At 42.8% G+C, this 18,397-nt stretch overlaps 1 protein-coding gene across 6 annotated transcripts in view; it reads left to right on the top strand.

Annotated features, from left to right (window-relative positions):
- The window catches only part of PICALM (phosphatidylinositol binding clathrin assembly protein), a 449,858-nt gene that overhangs the window by 388,183 nt on the left and 43,278 nt on the right, over positions 1-18,397 (top strand). For 3 of the 6 annotated variants that reach the window (XM_069203982.1, XM_069203979.1, XM_069203984.1), the window contains 2 exons: positions 7,359-7,458; positions 15,065-15,088. In XM_069203982.1, the coding sequence (XP_069060083.1) occupies positions 7,359-7,458; positions 15,065-15,088 (124 nt within the window). The remainder of the gene's footprint in view (positions 1-7,358; positions 7,459-15,064; positions 15,089-18,397) is intronic. The other 3 variants (XM_069203983.1, XM_069203980.1, XM_069203985.1) reach the window with 1 other exon arrangement.

Genomic DNA, 18,397 nt, shown 5'->3' with positions numbered 1-18,397 from the left:
ATGGGAAAGCTTAGGTACAGCACTTAACAAACCAATATAAGCAGAGAACGCATGAAGTAGTATTAGGACAAACAATTTATAATACATTTATCAGGTGTGCCCTTGACGCAGCGGACACTGCCGCAAGAGTAGTTAATTCAAGCATCCTTATTAGGAGGCATGTCTGGCTTCGATTCCCTGTCTTTAAGCTAAATGTTCAGCAGCATCTGATCAACTTAACATTTGATGCAGAGCATCTTTTCGGGCTACAAATTGATCAGATACTGGAGAAAATAAAATAAAACACACCAACACTGCCAAGGCAATGGGAGATTTACAATCTCCATCCCCTCAAATCATTTTTGTCACCCACAGTTATTTAGAGGTTCCAGCACCACCTCGCCAGAGGCACACACCACCTACTACAGGCTTCAACAGCGCACACAACCTAACAGAGGTGTACTTTAGAGGGTCATACAGCGGGAATAACAGGGCCACAGGTAGGAGAGGAGCGGCTAAGTCTGCCATCCCTGCCAAGAAGGGACTCCCATTCCCTCCCCCCTGACCATACAACACCAGTGGGGGAAAGACTACAGAAGTTCCTACCACAATGGCACAACATCAAGTCCGACCTAGATATTGTTAGAGCTCACTGCAACACCACCAAACATGGCCTCGCTTTCTCCTCTCCCCTCAATATCTGCACCTTCCCATAGAGACTCTGTTACAAAAATAATCCATCGAGTCAGTTCCCCACCACCACAAAAACACAGGGATCTACTCTGCATTTTCTAATAATCAAAAAGGGTGGTTCTCTCCCTTCGTGGCATATGAATCTACAGCACTACATGCCATGAACAAAAGTATACAGGGAAAGTAATGTATTCCATATGGTTCTTAATAAACCTGCTGATTCCAAGTGATGTGTAAATATCCCATCCATGTAAATATTGTTGCCAAATTTTATGTTGTTCATTAGAATGATCTTTTCTGTCACAGTGTTAGGGGACTAAGACCAGGTGTGACTTCATTAAGGAAGTACATTGTGTAGAGTGTTTTCTTGTATATCATGGCACGGTTAAAGGAGGAGTTTGGAGTATTGATCAAGCTTAACAAAAAGTGTTGGGAAGTTGAGCTTATGGTGTGACTCCCCTCAGAGGATGGCTGTCTCTAGCCTTAGTTTCGAGGATCAGAGGGACAAGTTCATCAAAGATGTGTGGAAGTTCGGCTCTTAACCATGTTTCTGTGATGCTTAAAATGTGCCACTCTTTTCCTCTAACATGGCCAAGATCTCAGGTGTGTTTGGCAGCTGAACTGGCATTGTTCAAACAATCTTTGGTATATATCCATGAGTACTTATGAGTTGAAGTAGCCACTACAGAAGTCTTTAGATGACGGATGATTGGGTTTTGTGATGTGTTTGAATTAGTACGTGGATTAGAAAACATATGGTGGTTTGAAATGATTTAGCCATGGGGACTAAATTGAGGCTGAGGGTTGGTAGGATAACTGGAACTGATTTTGTGGGAGTTGGGAGTGCCAGCAAGGACAGATGGATCAGTTGACTTCCCCTGAAGGGCTCACATTTTAGATGCTTGGTGAAGATCCACAATAATGTCGACCACTGCTTAGTTGGTATGGCGTGACGTGTTTTGTGATATTCTTGCTTTTGAAGCCCTCATTTAAATACTTTTATGCATTTATTCATATGTTCTGTTAATTAGTCACATATCACATATATTCATTTATAATGCAGTGCTTATATATAGACTGATAGAGCACCAACAGTTCATACATTATGTATTCATACGGCATGAACTATAAGGCACAGATTTAGCCATACGTGCAGGAGAAATTCATACATTATTTTTCCGCCACTTACATCACAAAGCACACAGTTGAACCTTTTCATAATATCACAAACACTATATAATCCTGATGCACCAGCAGTTCAGTGGAGAAAGCTTTTTCAGGTTCTTGAGTGGGTACAGAGACTGCAGAAACTTTGCTGCAGGGTCAAGCGCTTGCTGTATTTGTTGTATTTGAACAAGCTCAACATACTGATATTCATTTTCCTTGCTTTCCATAGCAAGGCTGCAGATTGAAAAGTTTTTTTTCTAAGAAATGAGCGAAAGCTATGTGTGTTAAAAGACTACTTAGGAAACTCAGTTAAGGCACTTTTGGTACTAATACATATATTAGTTAGTGGCCAGAGAAGAAGGGATTCCAGTGTACTCTCAAAGGCTTGATTCAATGGCAGATTTGATCTGATCAGTTTTTACAGTCTATTCTTTTGTTGCGTTCTTTGCCTTTCACCATTATTTTAATTTTTACACCGAAGGTGTAAAGGACCTACCATGGCCTCAGGCCACACGCCTGCCCCAAAAGAAGCATACAGTTTTGCCCTATGTAAGGTGGCGGATTGAGGTTGTGGAGTGCCCCCAGTTCTCTTCCTAGGATGATAGAAAGCCGACTAGACAACATGGATGTTTTTTTCAAGGCGGGTGGAGCAACCCTAGGATAAAATCCAGTTCTTCATCTCCCTGCCCCCATTCCGTTAATATAGTCTTTCTGTATCCCATACGAGGGCAGATTGGGGCCTTTTCCTCAGTCTGACCCACCAGGGGGTTTTAAAGTCCTCTAGGCACCAGGGATTTCAAAACCAAAGGGATGGGGTCCAATTTGCAGATATTTCAATTCAGTGCAAACAGGGATGTTCTCTAGTTGCGGATGTTTGTCCCACAGTGACTGTCCTGTGTTATTTTTCATTTGTATGGGTGCCATCTTGTACCCCTGCTCCATCGTCCCTCCCTCGTGATGGCCATTTTGCCATCTGCATCTGCTGTGTTGTTTATTTACATGGTGCAGTGCAGGTGGCCAAATAGCCATTGGCAGGAAAGATGCAGCACCAAGGCCGCATAAAGTGGAATCCTACCCTTGCATCGGGACAGGGCCCCCAAAAGGGACATACAGTGTTTATTCCCTCCACAAGGGTAGAAAGCCACTAGACCAATGGATTACTTTTTTAGGGTCGTTGGTAGCCCTTTGAGTATGGTCCAAGATCATCCCTTCCCCAAGGAGGTATTGCAGTCTTTCCTCTTTCTGCCCTGAGATGACATATTTGGGGGTTTGCATCCAATCTTCCACTGAGGAGGGCTGGTGGGGGAGAGAAAGCCCACTAGACACAAAGGATTTCGACATGGTACAAAACAAAAGCAGAAGGGGTGGTCTATGCTGACATCAGGCCAAACCCAGTCTCATTAGAATCATACAATCTTTCTGCCTGCCATAGAAGACAGATAGGGAGGTTTGTCCTCAGTCTGCCTTTTGTGTTATAAAACTCACTAGACTAAAGGGATTTCCTTTTTCGGGGGAGTGACCCCTTAAGGAAGGGCGTGTTCTTCCCCCCCCACTGGGGGTAATACGGTCTTTTTGTCCCCTGGGTGGGAAGAAAACCTAATAGACATCTAGAATCTCTGCGTGACGGAAAACAAAAGGTAGGGTAGTAACTCTCCTCGGCATCAGGCCATGCTCCAGGATTCATTAGGAGGTCTGTCCAACATTGCTCCAAGCTGTTTTCCTAGAGACACACTCCTCATCTTTCCATGTTTTTTCATGTTGGTTACTGTGGTGGTTGGATAATCTAAGTTGGCTTCTGTTTTTTTTTTTAACTGCCTGGCCTATATTCCCAGTATTTTTCTGCAAGTCTTCCAACATCACCATAACCACTTTCATCACTCCTCAGATTTCAGACTCAGGGGTTTTGGAAAGAGCGGCAGCCTAAGGTTTCCACCTGAATTGATTAGAAACATCTGCGTTTCCCTACGCTGCATTTTTTTGGGATCTTCTGAAGTCCCACAGCAGGTCGCTTTCAAGTGCTCCAGCAACCGATTGCAGATCTGCTATGTCAGGATGACTGCTCGCATGCGTCGCCTAGCCAGGTGAAGCCCATTTGAGACACCATGCCAGAGACTCTGCCCATGTCTAGACGTGCCACTTTGTCTATGTCTGGGGCTCCGTTTTCACTGCTTCTAGGTGAATCCCCACCAGGAGAAGGAGGGTCACAATGTGTTAGCAGCCACCATGTAGCTTCAGAAATCTCTGGTTCTGTGTCCACCTTGCCTGCTTCGGCTTCCCACCTGACTCGCCCATCCTTTGCTGGTACCTTGTGCTCCAGCATGCAATACTGGTGCTGGGGACAGTTCTCCCCAGGTTTAGACTCCTGGTTGGCATGTCAGATAGCTTTTACCCAGCTCATCTCACAAAGTTTGGAATTTTATCCCCCCCTCATGTCTGGATGATCACCTTCTTTCCTGCATTCAAAAGAGAATGTAAGCAATTACTGATAAATAATCGCCTCTTCCCCCCCCCCCCCCCCCCTGTAATTAAATATCCTGTTCATGCCACCTAGAGATTGTCTTTTCTTTCTGAATCGATTTGGACAACAGCTGCCTGTTTCTTCTGCCGTGTATGTTGGACTTAGAATGTATGAGGTTCCTTCATCCATGACTGTTCATAGCTTGTTCACACTATTGCTGACTTCCACTCATGTGCTGCTTTGTGACTCATGTACTCGTTTTCTTTGTCAAGTGTGCAGTTGCTCTCAGGCCCTGAATGAGCTATATAAAACAAACGTTTTAATGCTTGGACAGAGGGAACATTGCTGAGAACCCCACTTTTCAACTCTACCCTTCTCATCCAGTTAGTAATGGATTTTTCTTTTAGGGGTTTTAAACAGCAGCAGATTGTCAGTGATGCTAAACCCCTCTTTCCAGTGCTCATTGCCTACTACACTCGGATCCGTTCTGTAAGGTGATCGTTTTACCTTGTGCACTGTTGAATTTTATTCACATCCAGGGTGTGCTTCTGCCAGTGCTCCACAGAAGTATCTAAAGGTACTTTCATTTGAAGCGCAAAGCTGGTCGAAACTCTGACATGAACACTCCTCTTAGACCAAGTTGAAACTTCTAGAGCTCAGAGGCTGGCTCTGTTTTTAAACTTTCTTTATCAAAATGCAAGTTTGTAAAGTACATAGTCACTAGTTGGGTCAGATTTTCTTCGTTAACCATCTATGCAGTGCTCATTTTAATGACCTTGGACAGCTGAAAGGCTGATAGAACCCGCACGGATTCGAACCTTTGACAGCGCGGTCAAACACAGATTTCTGCTGTGGATACATTAGTCTAATGAGACATCATAACCGACTTAGATTTGTAAATCACTTCAACCTGCCAATATTTTTTTAACCAATGTTTATTAATTTTCATATAGCCGTACAGCCCTATTATAAACAGACATACGCAGTTGACTAGATCATACCAGCTATTCTCGTAGAGAGTCCACATTGGTCCATATTGTCATTGCAGATATTGGCAACAGGAAGCACTGGTTCTAAACAATGTACAGATGAAAGAACAGTATCAACTACCAGGTCACGATAGTCACAGCTAGCATACAAATACTTAAGTGGTAAATGCGTGCGCTGGCCCCATAGGCGAACCCCGAATAACAAAAATTTAAAGATGGAATGACATCCACACTTTGATTCAGGACATTTCAACCTGGCCATATTCGTCTGTAAGCTGAATGCTTGCAGCTGAGCATGCAACGAGCTGCTGGTCACAAGTTTGAACCCTGGCGAGGCGGATTCAATCTTCCACCGTCAGTAATGGAGTACCTTTGATATGGGTAAAAGTAACATATTTAATTTAAAGGGCTTCCAAATGACACATGGATTTCAGCCCTATATAAAAATAATTTATTAAAGAACCTGCAAGCTCTTACTCTGTTATTCATGCCACTGTCTTGTGTTGTATGACATGCTGTAATATGTTGTAAAACACAGTTCGATGGACAGGAAGAGCTGGTAGACACACAAGCATGAGTTGTGGACTCAGACTTAGTTGTGATTGTGTTTGCATCTCACTGTAAAACAAAAGTACAGTACGACGAGCAAATGGCTACATTGTTCATATGGCGTACTACATGAGCTTACTTACCTCTAACAACACGTATCACTTCCAACTCTTTCTTCAGTGTCCTAACTTCTCTCAATGTCTCTATCACCGGCGGCCCACCCTCTCAGTTTCCCAAGCTCCTCTAGATAAGTTTTACAGCATGGCCAAACTGGGCAATTGCCAGGGCCCCCAACCTTCCAGGTGGCTCTTCTGGGAAAGTCAAGATTCTCTATAGCTCCCTTCAGTGTATATTGTATATTAACCTTTAATAATGTTAGCCAGCATAGGGCATGAATTAGCAGAAATGGGTAATATGATTAAAAATTGTTTTTAAACAGGGCCCCTCCAAAATATTTCTTCCCTGGGTCCCCCAGGATGACACTGCACCCATCTTTCCTTTCCTTCCACCCCCATTTCCTCACAGAAGGCACTTTTATAATGGATACTCGCCAGCTCTTCAGAAAGCCATCTCCCTGTGAGTGCATGCTTAGCAGCCCTGAGTGTCAACGCTCCCCTTCTCCGAGGAGAACTTTGCAGTCAGTGACTCATTCAGACACTTCTAGCTGTCAAAGGAGCCTGTTGCGAGGACAAGTTAATTCTGAGTTTTTTTTCAAAAGTGAACCCAATATATGTCTTACCAAGACCCCAATAATCCTTAAAATGCCCTTTTTATAAAACTCTCAAATAAAGGAAATTCCCATGGGAAAGAGCGTTAGGGGAAGAGTGCCTTGAAATGTGAGGCCTTTACTCGCTTCAGCTATTTAGCCTTTCTTGTTCGTTATTGATCTGAGTGGGCCTTATTTCACCAGCCCCCGACCAGCGGCTAGAGCACCCTCGAGCCTTAGCCCCACCTTAGTCGGCAGGTCTTGACAGCAGCAGCTCCTCCGCTATAAACTGTTTATTATCCTTTTGTTGTTAAAGGGGTGGGGCCAGCGGGGATGAGGGGAGTGCACTCCCCTCAGTGTAGATGTATGTTTGGCCACCCAGTCTCGGGCCGGCCAAACACACATGCGCACTGTGCTCTCTCCAGCCCGGCACTGTGTTGCTGAGCTGGAGAGAGCAGGCATCGGCTCCCAGTCTGCCTCGAAGCACCCTGGCTGGGCTCCCCCCGCCTTAAACTGGGATGCGAGTCACAACTGGATCCTAACCAAGATATTCCTGTGCAAGAGCGTCTTATCGCTAGGGAAGTGCATAAACTGTAACTATTAGATCACATGCTTGAACCAGCAGTTTCTGTCTGCAGAAGCTTTCATTGGATGATTGTACCAAAGAAACAACTTATCTGGTTGTGTATGCAGATGTGTGGTCTTACAGTTCATGCCGTACTTGGAAGTTGAAAAAAAACACAGCTTTTATTTGTCTAATTCGTTAACTGGAGTTTTGTTAAAGTTACTCTCTTTTAATAAGTGCAATTTTTTCAAGTGATGTTCTGTGGAGTCAGCCAGGGGAGAGAAAACTCACTGGTGGTACGAACTGGCAGCCGAAAGTTGCACCTACCACAACGTGGAACCCCGCAACAATGGTGAGTAACACCAGATTATAAAACTGTAATGTTACAATAGAAGGGTGACTATCAGACATGGGTTCGACAGAATAAGTGTTTGATGTGTAAGGAAGTATTTGCTATGTACAGCTTTGCAAGCTCAATTGCTTCGAGGTATGACTTAATGTCAATTTATTATTTTTTCTTTTTAATTAATATCTCCTAATGATATTGCAGCACTAGCTATAAACAAGTTAGCACGTTAAAATAATTTAGTGGCGTTTTAAATTATTCAATGGTAAACCAACTTCGTTGGCGAGTTTCTAATTTTAAGTTTAAAAGAATGTGGTCATACTCGAAAATGCTTAGCGATCTGAATTTAAACTACGCCCATACTATAAAGAGAGTCAGTGATTACATTATACTATATTATTCAGAACCGATATGTGTTCACCTAAATAGAATAAGCAATTTATATGTATAATGGCAAATAAAACTATAAATCTAGGAAGAAACTCGGAAAATGTCACATTTGTTTTATACAAAGCATACGTTATGATTGCAGTACTTTGGACATCTGGAATGCCTACAAATATTTATGTGGTGTGAATCTAACACTGCCCTGGAACTGTAGTGTGAATCAATTTTTTATTTCATTCCTAACACCAGAATGCAACTCAATATTTTCTTACGTTTGCTTGTTTTTTTGTTTTTTTTTAACTCTGATTTGCAAGTTATGGAACTATCGTTCTTTCACCTTTTTATTTCCCGTCTCATGTTAGTCATGTAAATGTAAAATGTAAATTAGCACTTGTATAGCGCACTACTCACCCGTTAGGGTCTCAAGGCGCTGTACTCATACCGCTATGGAACCCCTCCTGGCTTTTCCCTGTGAGGCGCCCACTCCTGAGCACCCCCAGGGTGAAGCCAGGCATCCAAGCGCTGTTGGGGCCGTTGTGGAGATTAAGCAAGCTATTGCCCAGAGTTGCAGAGTGGGACCCATGAATTAGATTAGGCACCGAGGCGAGAATTATCTGGTCAAGGGGAATTGAGCCCAAGACCTGCCGAAGCGGGACTTGAACCCTGGTCTTGAGCCAGATCTCTGCTTCAGGGTCTGCCGCTCTAACCATTGAGCCACACTTCTCCAAGTCATCAGCGGGTCAGTACTGAAACATGGTATTTTGAGTGGTTCCTGAGTTATAACATTTAAAAAGGCAACTTTTGTCACAAGGCTGTGTGGCAAGGATCCTCTTCACACGTCACTGTTGTCCCCATCTCATTTACACTGGTGTTTTAAAACATGCTCGGAGACCGTGATGTCAAAGCATTGCTACTGTAGATGGCTGAATGGACGTTTTGAAGGTGCAGAGTACCGTCAAACTATGACGGTTACTTTTCACTTTTTCTTCATCCCATTATATCGAGTTTCCAATTTATCGGACAGAGATTAGAAAACAAACACTCTCAGATAAGGCGAAAGCTTATATAAGACTTATTTAAAGTGTAGCATGGCAAAGGTCTTCTGCCTAAACAAAGCATGTCGCATGCACTGAAGAAAACGCAAGTGAGCTGCATATCTGCATTGAGTCTTAAGTTAATGTGCAACTAAGGATAGTGCTGTATTGCCATGACCTGTACTCCAGTGAGACTACCATTGTCACTTTTCCATTGGTGTAAATCTTCACAATTGCTGTTCTTTTAGAGGCAATTTTGCACTACCTTGTTCTGTGTGAAGAATGCTTTGAAGCCACCACCATTAACTGTGAAGCCCTTCATCTGACATCTTCAGCAGATGTTGCAAACATACATCAGACAGCATCTGTATGTTGAATACACTCAGACCTATATCAAGCGAGATGTGGGACCTGGAGTTCAACATCAAATAGCACAAATTTCAAAGACGTCCAGGAATGGATACAGTGTAATAACCATTGCTTTAAAAGCCATAGTGTACATATGGGCCTTCTGGACCCATCATTTCCCCATTTGCCCTCACCTGATTCGCTAGGGGCTCCCAGAGGCCTGCACTGCAGCTTTGGGTTTCAGTTTGAAAGTCACGTATCTTTTATCCTTCACATAAATGCAACAGTCAACTATGTGTTCATTAACTACTCCCACTGTGAGCACCTCTATGTAGCTCTCCCACAAATGTGGCTTATTGTTGGCTGTAATTTCTTTGTGTAGGAAATAAAGTCATGCATTGTGTAACAGGCTGCCAAAAAATGATGTTTCTTACATGAACTGAATCCAGGAAGTACCTCACCTCCTTAACAGACATATGACCTGCATTCCAGACCTCCCAAGAGAGGGCATTATTGAATACCGTAAGCACAGCTCACAAGGAACTGCATTCAATGACTTCCAGTCCTGTCAAACATGCAAACAATCTTTGTCGACCATGACAAGCATACTGGCGTTCAGCCCTACCAAATTAAGATGTTTTGTCAGGAAATCTTTACTAGCCTCTCTGGCATCATACTCTGGAATATCCTAGGATTGGAAGAAGAACTACTAAACCTAGGCAATTGAAGACCCACCTTTTCAATCACTTAGTTGAATATGCGTAGGTCTTGCCCTTCATTGGTTCTCCCTGTCCCCGTCTCCTGCTAAGCTAAATGATACATTCTTAGATATAGAAGGATCTTCAGTGTGAACATCACCACTAGGGTATAACCGTCTTCTCATCATGCAAGGGTAATTATTATTTATATTTGATATTGACGTGTTGAATCACACTAGAGCCCTAAGTCTGCCAGTCACTTTCTGTTCCATACTTAGTCGACTTTGTCCTTTCATATGACCCTCTGCGACTGCTCAGAAGTAATGGGCAATAGTTAAAAAAACATAACTACATTAGTGCGTAAGCTCTATTAGGTCATGTAATCAGTGGACAGACGATATTAACTGAGAAATGCACACTATATGGAAAAGGAAAGCTATCACAAAGTGAAGCAAATTGTTGGGATTAATGCTTATTACACTGCTGTTAACGTAAATAAAAAAAATATGTGATTTAAAAACAAAATCACTTATAAAGCAACAAGCAATAAAATATGTTTTAATCAGGTGAAACCTAAACTCACAGTGGGCCCAGCAATAGGGCTGCCTTTCCAACTCTCTCCAGGCCTGAGAGACAGCAGCTGTGGTGTCTGACCAATTGCCCTTTCTCCTGTGGCAGGCCATTCTCCGCTGCTGCTTTGTGGGGTCACCTATTGGAGGTAGATATCAAAGGGCTCTGGTCCCCAGTGGATGACCGCCTACACATCAATGTTCTGAAGCTACAGGCCAATCAACTGGGTCTGTAGGCCTCATGGGCATTCATTAAAGGGAGACTGGCACAGGTTCTCAGGGACAATGCCAATGCATCGTGATATTGCAACAAGCAGAGGGCAGGTGGGGTCCTCAGTCGTGTGCCATAAGTCTTTGCGCCTCTGGAAGCGCCTAGATTACCAGGGTGTCTTTCTGGTCACCAACAGCACAGCAGGGTCCATGAATGCCAGAGCAGACAATCTGAGCAGATGTTGCCTGACAGATCATGAGTAGCTTCTGCTTCCTTGGTTGTGCAGTGCATTTTCCAGCAGTGGGCTGGAACCCTGGCTAGATTTTTTCACCACCGTCAAAAAGGAGCCACATGTCAACGATTTTGCACGTTGGAGTTTTCACCTCTACATTTTCCTGCTGCTGCATCTCCTGCCTCGAGTTCTAAAGAAGATCGAGAACTACCAAGACTAAGTCATCCTGGTGGCCCCAGGATGGACCAGGAAAATATTTTACCCAGAGGGCCTGAGCATGAGCATATGTCCTTCTCCTGGAGTACTTCCTGTCCCATCAGTAGGCCAGGGTCCTCCACCTAAATCTACTCAATTTATACCTCCTTGCGTGGGTATTGAGCGACGGCAGTTAGCTGCTTTTAATTTGCTGCCTGAGGTGGTAGATGTCATCCTCCCCACCATATGACCGCCCATGAAATCAATCTACATTTGGCACTTGGACAAGTTTGTAAAATTATGTGGTGCCCAGGACACTGATCCCCCATACAGGCGAAGCTGCCGGGCGTCCTTTTATTTCCTGTGTCTTAGACCCAGCATGGTCTTACTGTAAAAGGTTATTTTTTCTCCTTTATGCATTTGCTGGACCAGCCGTGCTTGTTTAAATCACCTATTGTGATGCAGTTTATTAAAAGTGTGATGCACATGTTCCTTTTCAAACCGTTTGTGATTCCTCAGTGGGACTTTATCTTGCTCTTATATTCTTCATGTTTATGCCTTTCCAGCCTGTGCACAGTTGTTCCCTGGGTCTTCTGACTTTCAAGACTGTTATCATCATTGCAATTGCATCCGCTCATCACATAAGCAAACTTCAGGCATTTTCGGTGCTGCACCATGTTTGTTGTGGCCAAGTCGGCGATGAAGACTCTATTAGCCTTACCAAAAATCATGACTCCCTTCCACGTTGGACAATCCATCACTCAATTTGATCATTCAGTAACACTCTCTAACTGAAAATTCCTTATCACTGTTCCCACCTCCACGCTCTGTAGAGTGACCTCTTTTTAACATTTAAAAAGGACCCAAGATAGTGATCCATACACTGTCACCACCAAATGTCACACTTTGTCTGAAGAAAGAAACTAACGCCAGGGCCCGGTTGTGGTGCTTTTATGATGCGCCGCTCCATCACTTCTGGAAGGCAACAAATGTGCACCTACAGTATCCACTAATGTTACCTAAGTTAAGTAACTTGCTCTTATTGCTCCCTCTTTTTATATCTCTATGAATTAAATCACATCTCAACTCTCCTCGCTCCCTTCACGCACACATGAGTTTCCCTTCCTTCATCTCGTTATACTTTTGAAAAAAATGTATAACTGGTGTTGTGCCGCCCTCTCACATCCCCTAAAGTAATAACCCTCTGCACAAATATTATATGAATTACCTAGCATCCTACAACTCCCCACCACAGTGCTCTGGCCTTTTCAATGAAATAGAGAAAGCAGAGAGCAGGCACGTTTCTGCCAGTGGATCTTCCATAGTTCCTGTCAGGACACGGAAAGGTCCCCTACCTGTCACTGATCTTCACTGCACATGTGATATACGTGATGTGATGGTGGATGCTGCTAACACAGTAGCTGTCTATTGGAAATGGGGTTACTGGTTGGGGAGTGGGAATGAAACCCTACTCAAGCAGCAACCATAATTTCTGTCAGGGTGAAGTTACAAGCAAACCCAAAATTAACCTGTGGTAGTTTGGCACAAGCAGTCAGGCTGAACTTGGAGGCAATATATTTAGTATTTATGCAGCAATTGAAACAGTAATAACCTGAAAACACAACACAAGCAAAATCCCACAAATTTAGAAAATAGAATAAAATGTAATCAATTCTTTGAGACCTAAACATCAGAAATGCCGTCAGTAGAATTGGAGATATGCAATTTAATTTTTTAAAAGTTAAATAGCACTTAAAAGCAGAAAGCAGCCACTGTGATTATCTAGTTGCATCGGACCAGGACAAAGTCACGAGTTCAGGCTGGCCACAATGGATTGTGGCCAGATACAGGGACCAAGATAGGCCTGCTGAACAAATGACCGTAAGTCCTGGGTGCAGAGCATTGCAAGATCCTGCGCCGGGGATGCATCGCACAGCGGCGGTTTCCAGGAGCTGCAATGCATAGTCCTGTGTTGTTGACAAGGATGCGTTGCACAGTGGTGGTTCCAAAGAAGCTGTGGGGCTGGTATGTGTAGTCATGCGTTGTCACGAATGCTGTCGATGAGGGTCTTGTGATGCAAAGGCCTGCATTGAGGATGTCTCCCAGCAGCAGTTCAGAGGAGGCTGAAGGGGCAGTTCAAGGTCTTGCGCCTGGGATGCGCCCTGTAGTGGCGGTTTGCGCTTCGTCGGTGTTGACCACAGCTGGGCTGGGAGAGCACCTTCAGGCCCTCTTCCAAGGGTCAAGGACTGCAGTGGCACCACTTAGAGGGCCGGACTCACAGCAGACTGTCTACGTGCTGGGTTGAAGGTGGTGTGAGCCTTTTCGTTCCCTTAAGGCTGTGATTAGCAGGCCAGCAAAATAGCCTTTGGAGTTACTCTGGTGGTCCTGAGTTCAAGATGCAGAACTAGCCCTTTTCAGTCAGGCAGCAGAGTAGCAGTACGTCTTGCAGAGCACCAGACAGTCCTTCTGAGTCTTGCACAGGTCCAGAGGTGTACTGAAGAGTTGGGTCTGAGGATCTGCTATTTATACCTGGTGTGCACTTTTCATACCTGGTGCCCACTTTGAAATAAGGGAAGATTCTGGGGGTTTCCACCCTCAGAGGTGTTTGGAATTTCCTGTGTCCCTGCCCTGGGCCCCAGCTTGTCTCGGATCACAAAAGACTAGTGTCAGAACCCCATGTGCTTGTGCTGGGCAGAGCCTTTGTGATGTGCAAGTGTGGTAGGTAACAGCTCCTCCCTCTCATCAGGTCAGAGATGGTCTATGCCGCCAGCTCTTATTCCTCTTTGCCTCACTGTCTGGGAGCAATACAAACAGAACAACTGCGAGCTACACCTAGTCATGTGATCCAGAATACAGACTCCAAATGCTATGGCCAAGAAAATGTCAACTTTCTAATAGTGCCATTTTCAGAATTGTGACTTAAAATCCAACCTTACTATTATAGAAGGTTTTAAATTACTGTCCCTTAGACACAAAACTCAGCATTCCTACCTGCTCCCAATTGGAAATTATCACTTACTAAATGTAATAAGTTACCCAAATGTTATCCTATGGGAGAGTCGGGCAATCCAGTAGTGAAAAACAAATTTAAGAGATTGTCATAATCAGGGTGTGTAAAAGTGCACAATACATGTCCAACATTTTAAATACACTGCACCCTGTCCTAGGAGTGACTTCTATGTATTAAAAAAAGGAAGGTTTAGGCCTGGCAAGAGGTTATTTTTGCCAAGTTGAAATGGCAGTTTAAAACTGCACAAACAGGCTACAGTGGCAGTCCTAAGAAATGTTTAAAGGCTACTTAAGTAGGTCACGCAAGAAGTGCTGCAGGCCCACTAATAGCATTTAATTTACAGGCCCTAGTTACTTGTGGTACCACTTTACTAGGAACTTGCGAATAATTTAAATGTGCCATTTGGGTGTAAGTCAATTCGTCCATGTTTAAAGGAGTGAGCACAAGCATCATAGCAATGGTTAGCAGTGTGCAGAGTTTTAAGGCCAACAAAAACCGGATCAGCAAAAACAGAGCCGTAAAGCAAAGTGTTTGAGGGAAAGACCACGGGAATGCTGACAGGTCTAATACCGCAATTATATGAATGTTCAGTGACCACGTTAAACAAACACTTCAGTAATGACATCTGCTTCTAAAGAGGGGATGAGGAGGGCTGGGGAGGAGGGCAAAGGACAGGAGTACACTTTTTTCCCTGACTTGATTAAGCATTTTGCCATAGATGATATACAGGATGCCTGATTCTCGAATGGCCCTATGTAGGCAATGCCACATTTACAGGTAAATAACTGCCACTTTTATCAATTAATTATCAATCTCTTAGACAGAGACGTGTGAATATGAATTGCTATTGAAATGTATTGTTTTTATAAGGGTGTGTTCTAATCCCCTATTATTGCGTCATTTAATTGTTGTTCCTGATGAAAAACAGAATGGCATGCATTTTCCACAATACGTAAGTGAAATAAAAAAATAGCCTTTTTGCTCTGAGCTGGCATGCTGTTATTAACCACTGCTACCGCGGAATCAGATAACTTTCACGTTCTTTCACACAATGATCTCTGCTCTGTTTGAAAATTAGCCTTTCTTCAATCATCTGCAAATCTTTTTGGTGCTTTTCTGATTCCTGGCTCCAAACAAGGCATGGGGAATACCTAGACATCTTTTCCTCGATGAAGTAGATGCTCTTTCCTGTCAGTAGTGGAAGTTGTGATTGGTTTGCTGTGTGCGCCTTGCCATTTGCTGCTTTGGGTCTGAGAAGCAATTTGATTGGTTTTAGTTTTGTGAAGAGCATAATGGCAGCAAACTGGAATAAATTGCATGAAATATCACAGTTTCTATTTGACCTGCCTTTTAATTCACATTGTATGGTACTGTTGGGAGGAGACATACATATGTCTTTAGTAGTCTTCGTATCTAAATTCATACTAGAGAATTACAATTTATGTTGAGACCAAGAAAGTTGTCATCTCTTATTTTCAGGAAAATACTTTATATGTTGAGATAGATCAGTGCTTTAATGCTATTACTACAGAGGCCTCTAACTAGCAGTGTACCTGTCCACATCTTGATGGATGTGCTAAGCATATTTGAATAGGAAGATAGGAAAGCTTCTTATTTACAGCACTAAGAAACTGTAAGAATGGTAAGCAACGTAAATAGATTACTTAAATGTTATTGCTATTATTTTGAGCATTTACAAAAGCCTATTGGTCTTTCTATAGCCTTTATAATATAGTATGTTATCAGTACCATGAATGTGAATTTATGATTTGCAATTAAAATGTGTTGAAGAAAGTTACATTATTGCCAAGTTTATTGTTCCTACATGGATGATAGAACCGTTTTTCCGTGTTTGAGTTCAATATTAATTTTTGTTGAAGACTAATATTTCTATATTGTAACAACACTAGTATTTACAATAAGCTAACATCCGAGGATTAACAAGTATGTTTTGCTAGAGTTTGGTTATATTAGATGAGTATATTTAGTGTTCAACTCTTACATGTGGCCTCTTAGCACTACCATATAACAAGAAAGACCAGCGAGTAAACATTAGAACTAATTGAGAAGCAACTGTGTCTTCTAAAGAAGCTGTTTTCTGTTCTTAAAGATGGAATTTTAGTGAGTTCCACATAGAAAGAGCTAGAATGCTTTCCTACCTGACCAGTGTTTCTCAGTCTGAGAATGTTCAGGAGTAATGCATTGGACGAATGGAGTATTCGGTTAGAGACATCTCTGGTTTTGGGGTGGGAGCGAGCCATTGGCCTCTCAGTGATAATGCATCATACCTTGAAGTCATTAAGTTTAGATGACAACCAACAGTACGAGGTTCGAGGTGCCTAACATGATTCATGAATCTTTCTTGGACATGTAGTAATACTAGCCACATCTGTTGTTTTCTAATCAATCACAAGCTAAGTCATTTCTCCTTTTGTTGTACAAGTGCTGGTGCAAACCTACTAGAGCCAAGTTGCAAGAAGGCTGTCTTATCTAATGTCATAAAAAAGACAACAAACAGTTGTTCAGTATTTGGGGGTTGCACTTACAAAAACAGACACTTCCACAATTCAGCTAACGTGTTTCGTTTCAAACATTAGATATAAAAATAACTACAGAGTTTGTGTTTGCATCACCTAGTTGGTTTCTGCTTGTTACTATCTTGGTTTCTTTGTGTCTCATCCCCACCCATACTCCTTTCTCACAATTGTAACTAGATGTATTGCTCCTGACATCTTATCTCTTGATATCATAGCCCCTAAAATATGTGTGAAATCAATAAGCCTTGCAGGACACAGCAATGGAAATCCAATGTCTACTTTATTCCATGGAGCACTAAAGCCGTTGTAAATCAGATTTTCTCCCTTACCACCCAGGCCCTTACTGTGAATTGGTTGGATTTTACCTTGTAGTTTTCTGGTCTATCTCAGCCGGTAGTGTATTCATGTGATTCAGGCTTCTTCTTGACAGTGGGTGTCATGATTTTCCCTTATCGCTGCCTCCATTGTTCTATTGCAGCTTACTTTTCTCCTTTTAGGTTTTTTGCACTTGGTTTCCTGTTGCTTCTTTCTTGCCACTCTTCCATCTCTCCTGTCTCTGCAGCAGTGCTTCTTCTCTCAATCCATTTATGGGGCCTTTTTGTTGTCTATCTTCATTTGGTATGCCCAGGATTTGTTTAATTTCTTTCGAAGATTTTGTTTGGAATTGCTGGTTTTGACCCTTAATACATCATTTGAAAGGGCACTCCTACTTGAATGGGACCTTTGGTGGCCTCAAAGTTTGCCTCCGTTCTAAATTCTTTCCTCTTTAGGAGCATGATTCCAACCAGCTCCTGAAATGTAGTAAACTGGTAGCCTTCAAAGAACAGTTGCCCTGGTATCTCTCTGCATCCATGATTCTTTTCTTCACTCTTGATGATATCAGACGGCCAGTGTGTTTGAGTTGAGGGATTGTTTTTTTTTGTGTACAATCCAGTTTAATTGGTTCTGTTTCATCTGTACCCAGTCCTAACCTGAAGAAACATTACAAAAATCTTTCAATGTCTTTTCCTTCTGCTCCTGATGGGATTTCCCATATTCTGATATTATTCCTCTTTGATCTGTTTTCTGTAGCCACATTTTTATTGCATGGTGTTGTGTTCTGCTCAGAGATCGCTCATTTCTCCTCTGAAGAATTCCAGTTCTTCTACCTTGTTAATGCCTCTTTTCTCCACGTTCTTTTTCTTCTCTTGGGTTGTTGTGGATGCTAAAGCCATTTATCAAACCTTGACCGAGTTCTTCCAAGATATGCCTGGTAATTGATTGATCATGTTCTGCATATTTGATTGCAGACTAAGCCTCAATTCAAGGGTCCTCTTGTTTTTTGTTTCTGTGGGGCCCCATTTTGACGGGTGTAGGCTATTTAGCCAATATTTTGCAGAATTGTCACATTTATTTCTTGTAGTGGCCATTTCCGCGTCTTCTGGTTTGGCTTTATGATGGTGTTCTAGAATGTGTTAAGCTGCTTTCAACTTCAGTGGCACCCTCCCTTTGGTTGGTAAGCTCCTTGTTAGATTCAGATGTGCTCATGTGGGGCTGCTTTTTCTTTTGGTGGGTGGTGCACTTTTGTGGGACTGGTTCTCCAGATCCTTCAGTCGATTACAAGACTGTTAGGCTTTCTCCTTCAGTTCCTTTTTCCCTATATCAGTCTCTAGAACTGTACATTGCGATCAGCTTAATAAAGTAGAGATTGCTTGTAGATGCTTGCCTGGTCTTTCTATTGCAGT

Source organism: Pleurodeles waltl, chromosome 8, assembly GCF_031143425.1.
Source record: "Pleurodeles waltl isolate 20211129_DDA chromosome 8, aPleWal1.hap1.20221129, whole genome shotgun sequence".
NCBI classification, from domain to species: Eukaryota; Metazoa; Chordata; class Amphibia; order Caudata; family Salamandridae; genus Pleurodeles; species Pleurodeles waltl.
The sequence above is the reverse complement of the archived record's forward strand: the minus strand, read 5'-3'. Positions and strand labels throughout refer to the sequence as shown.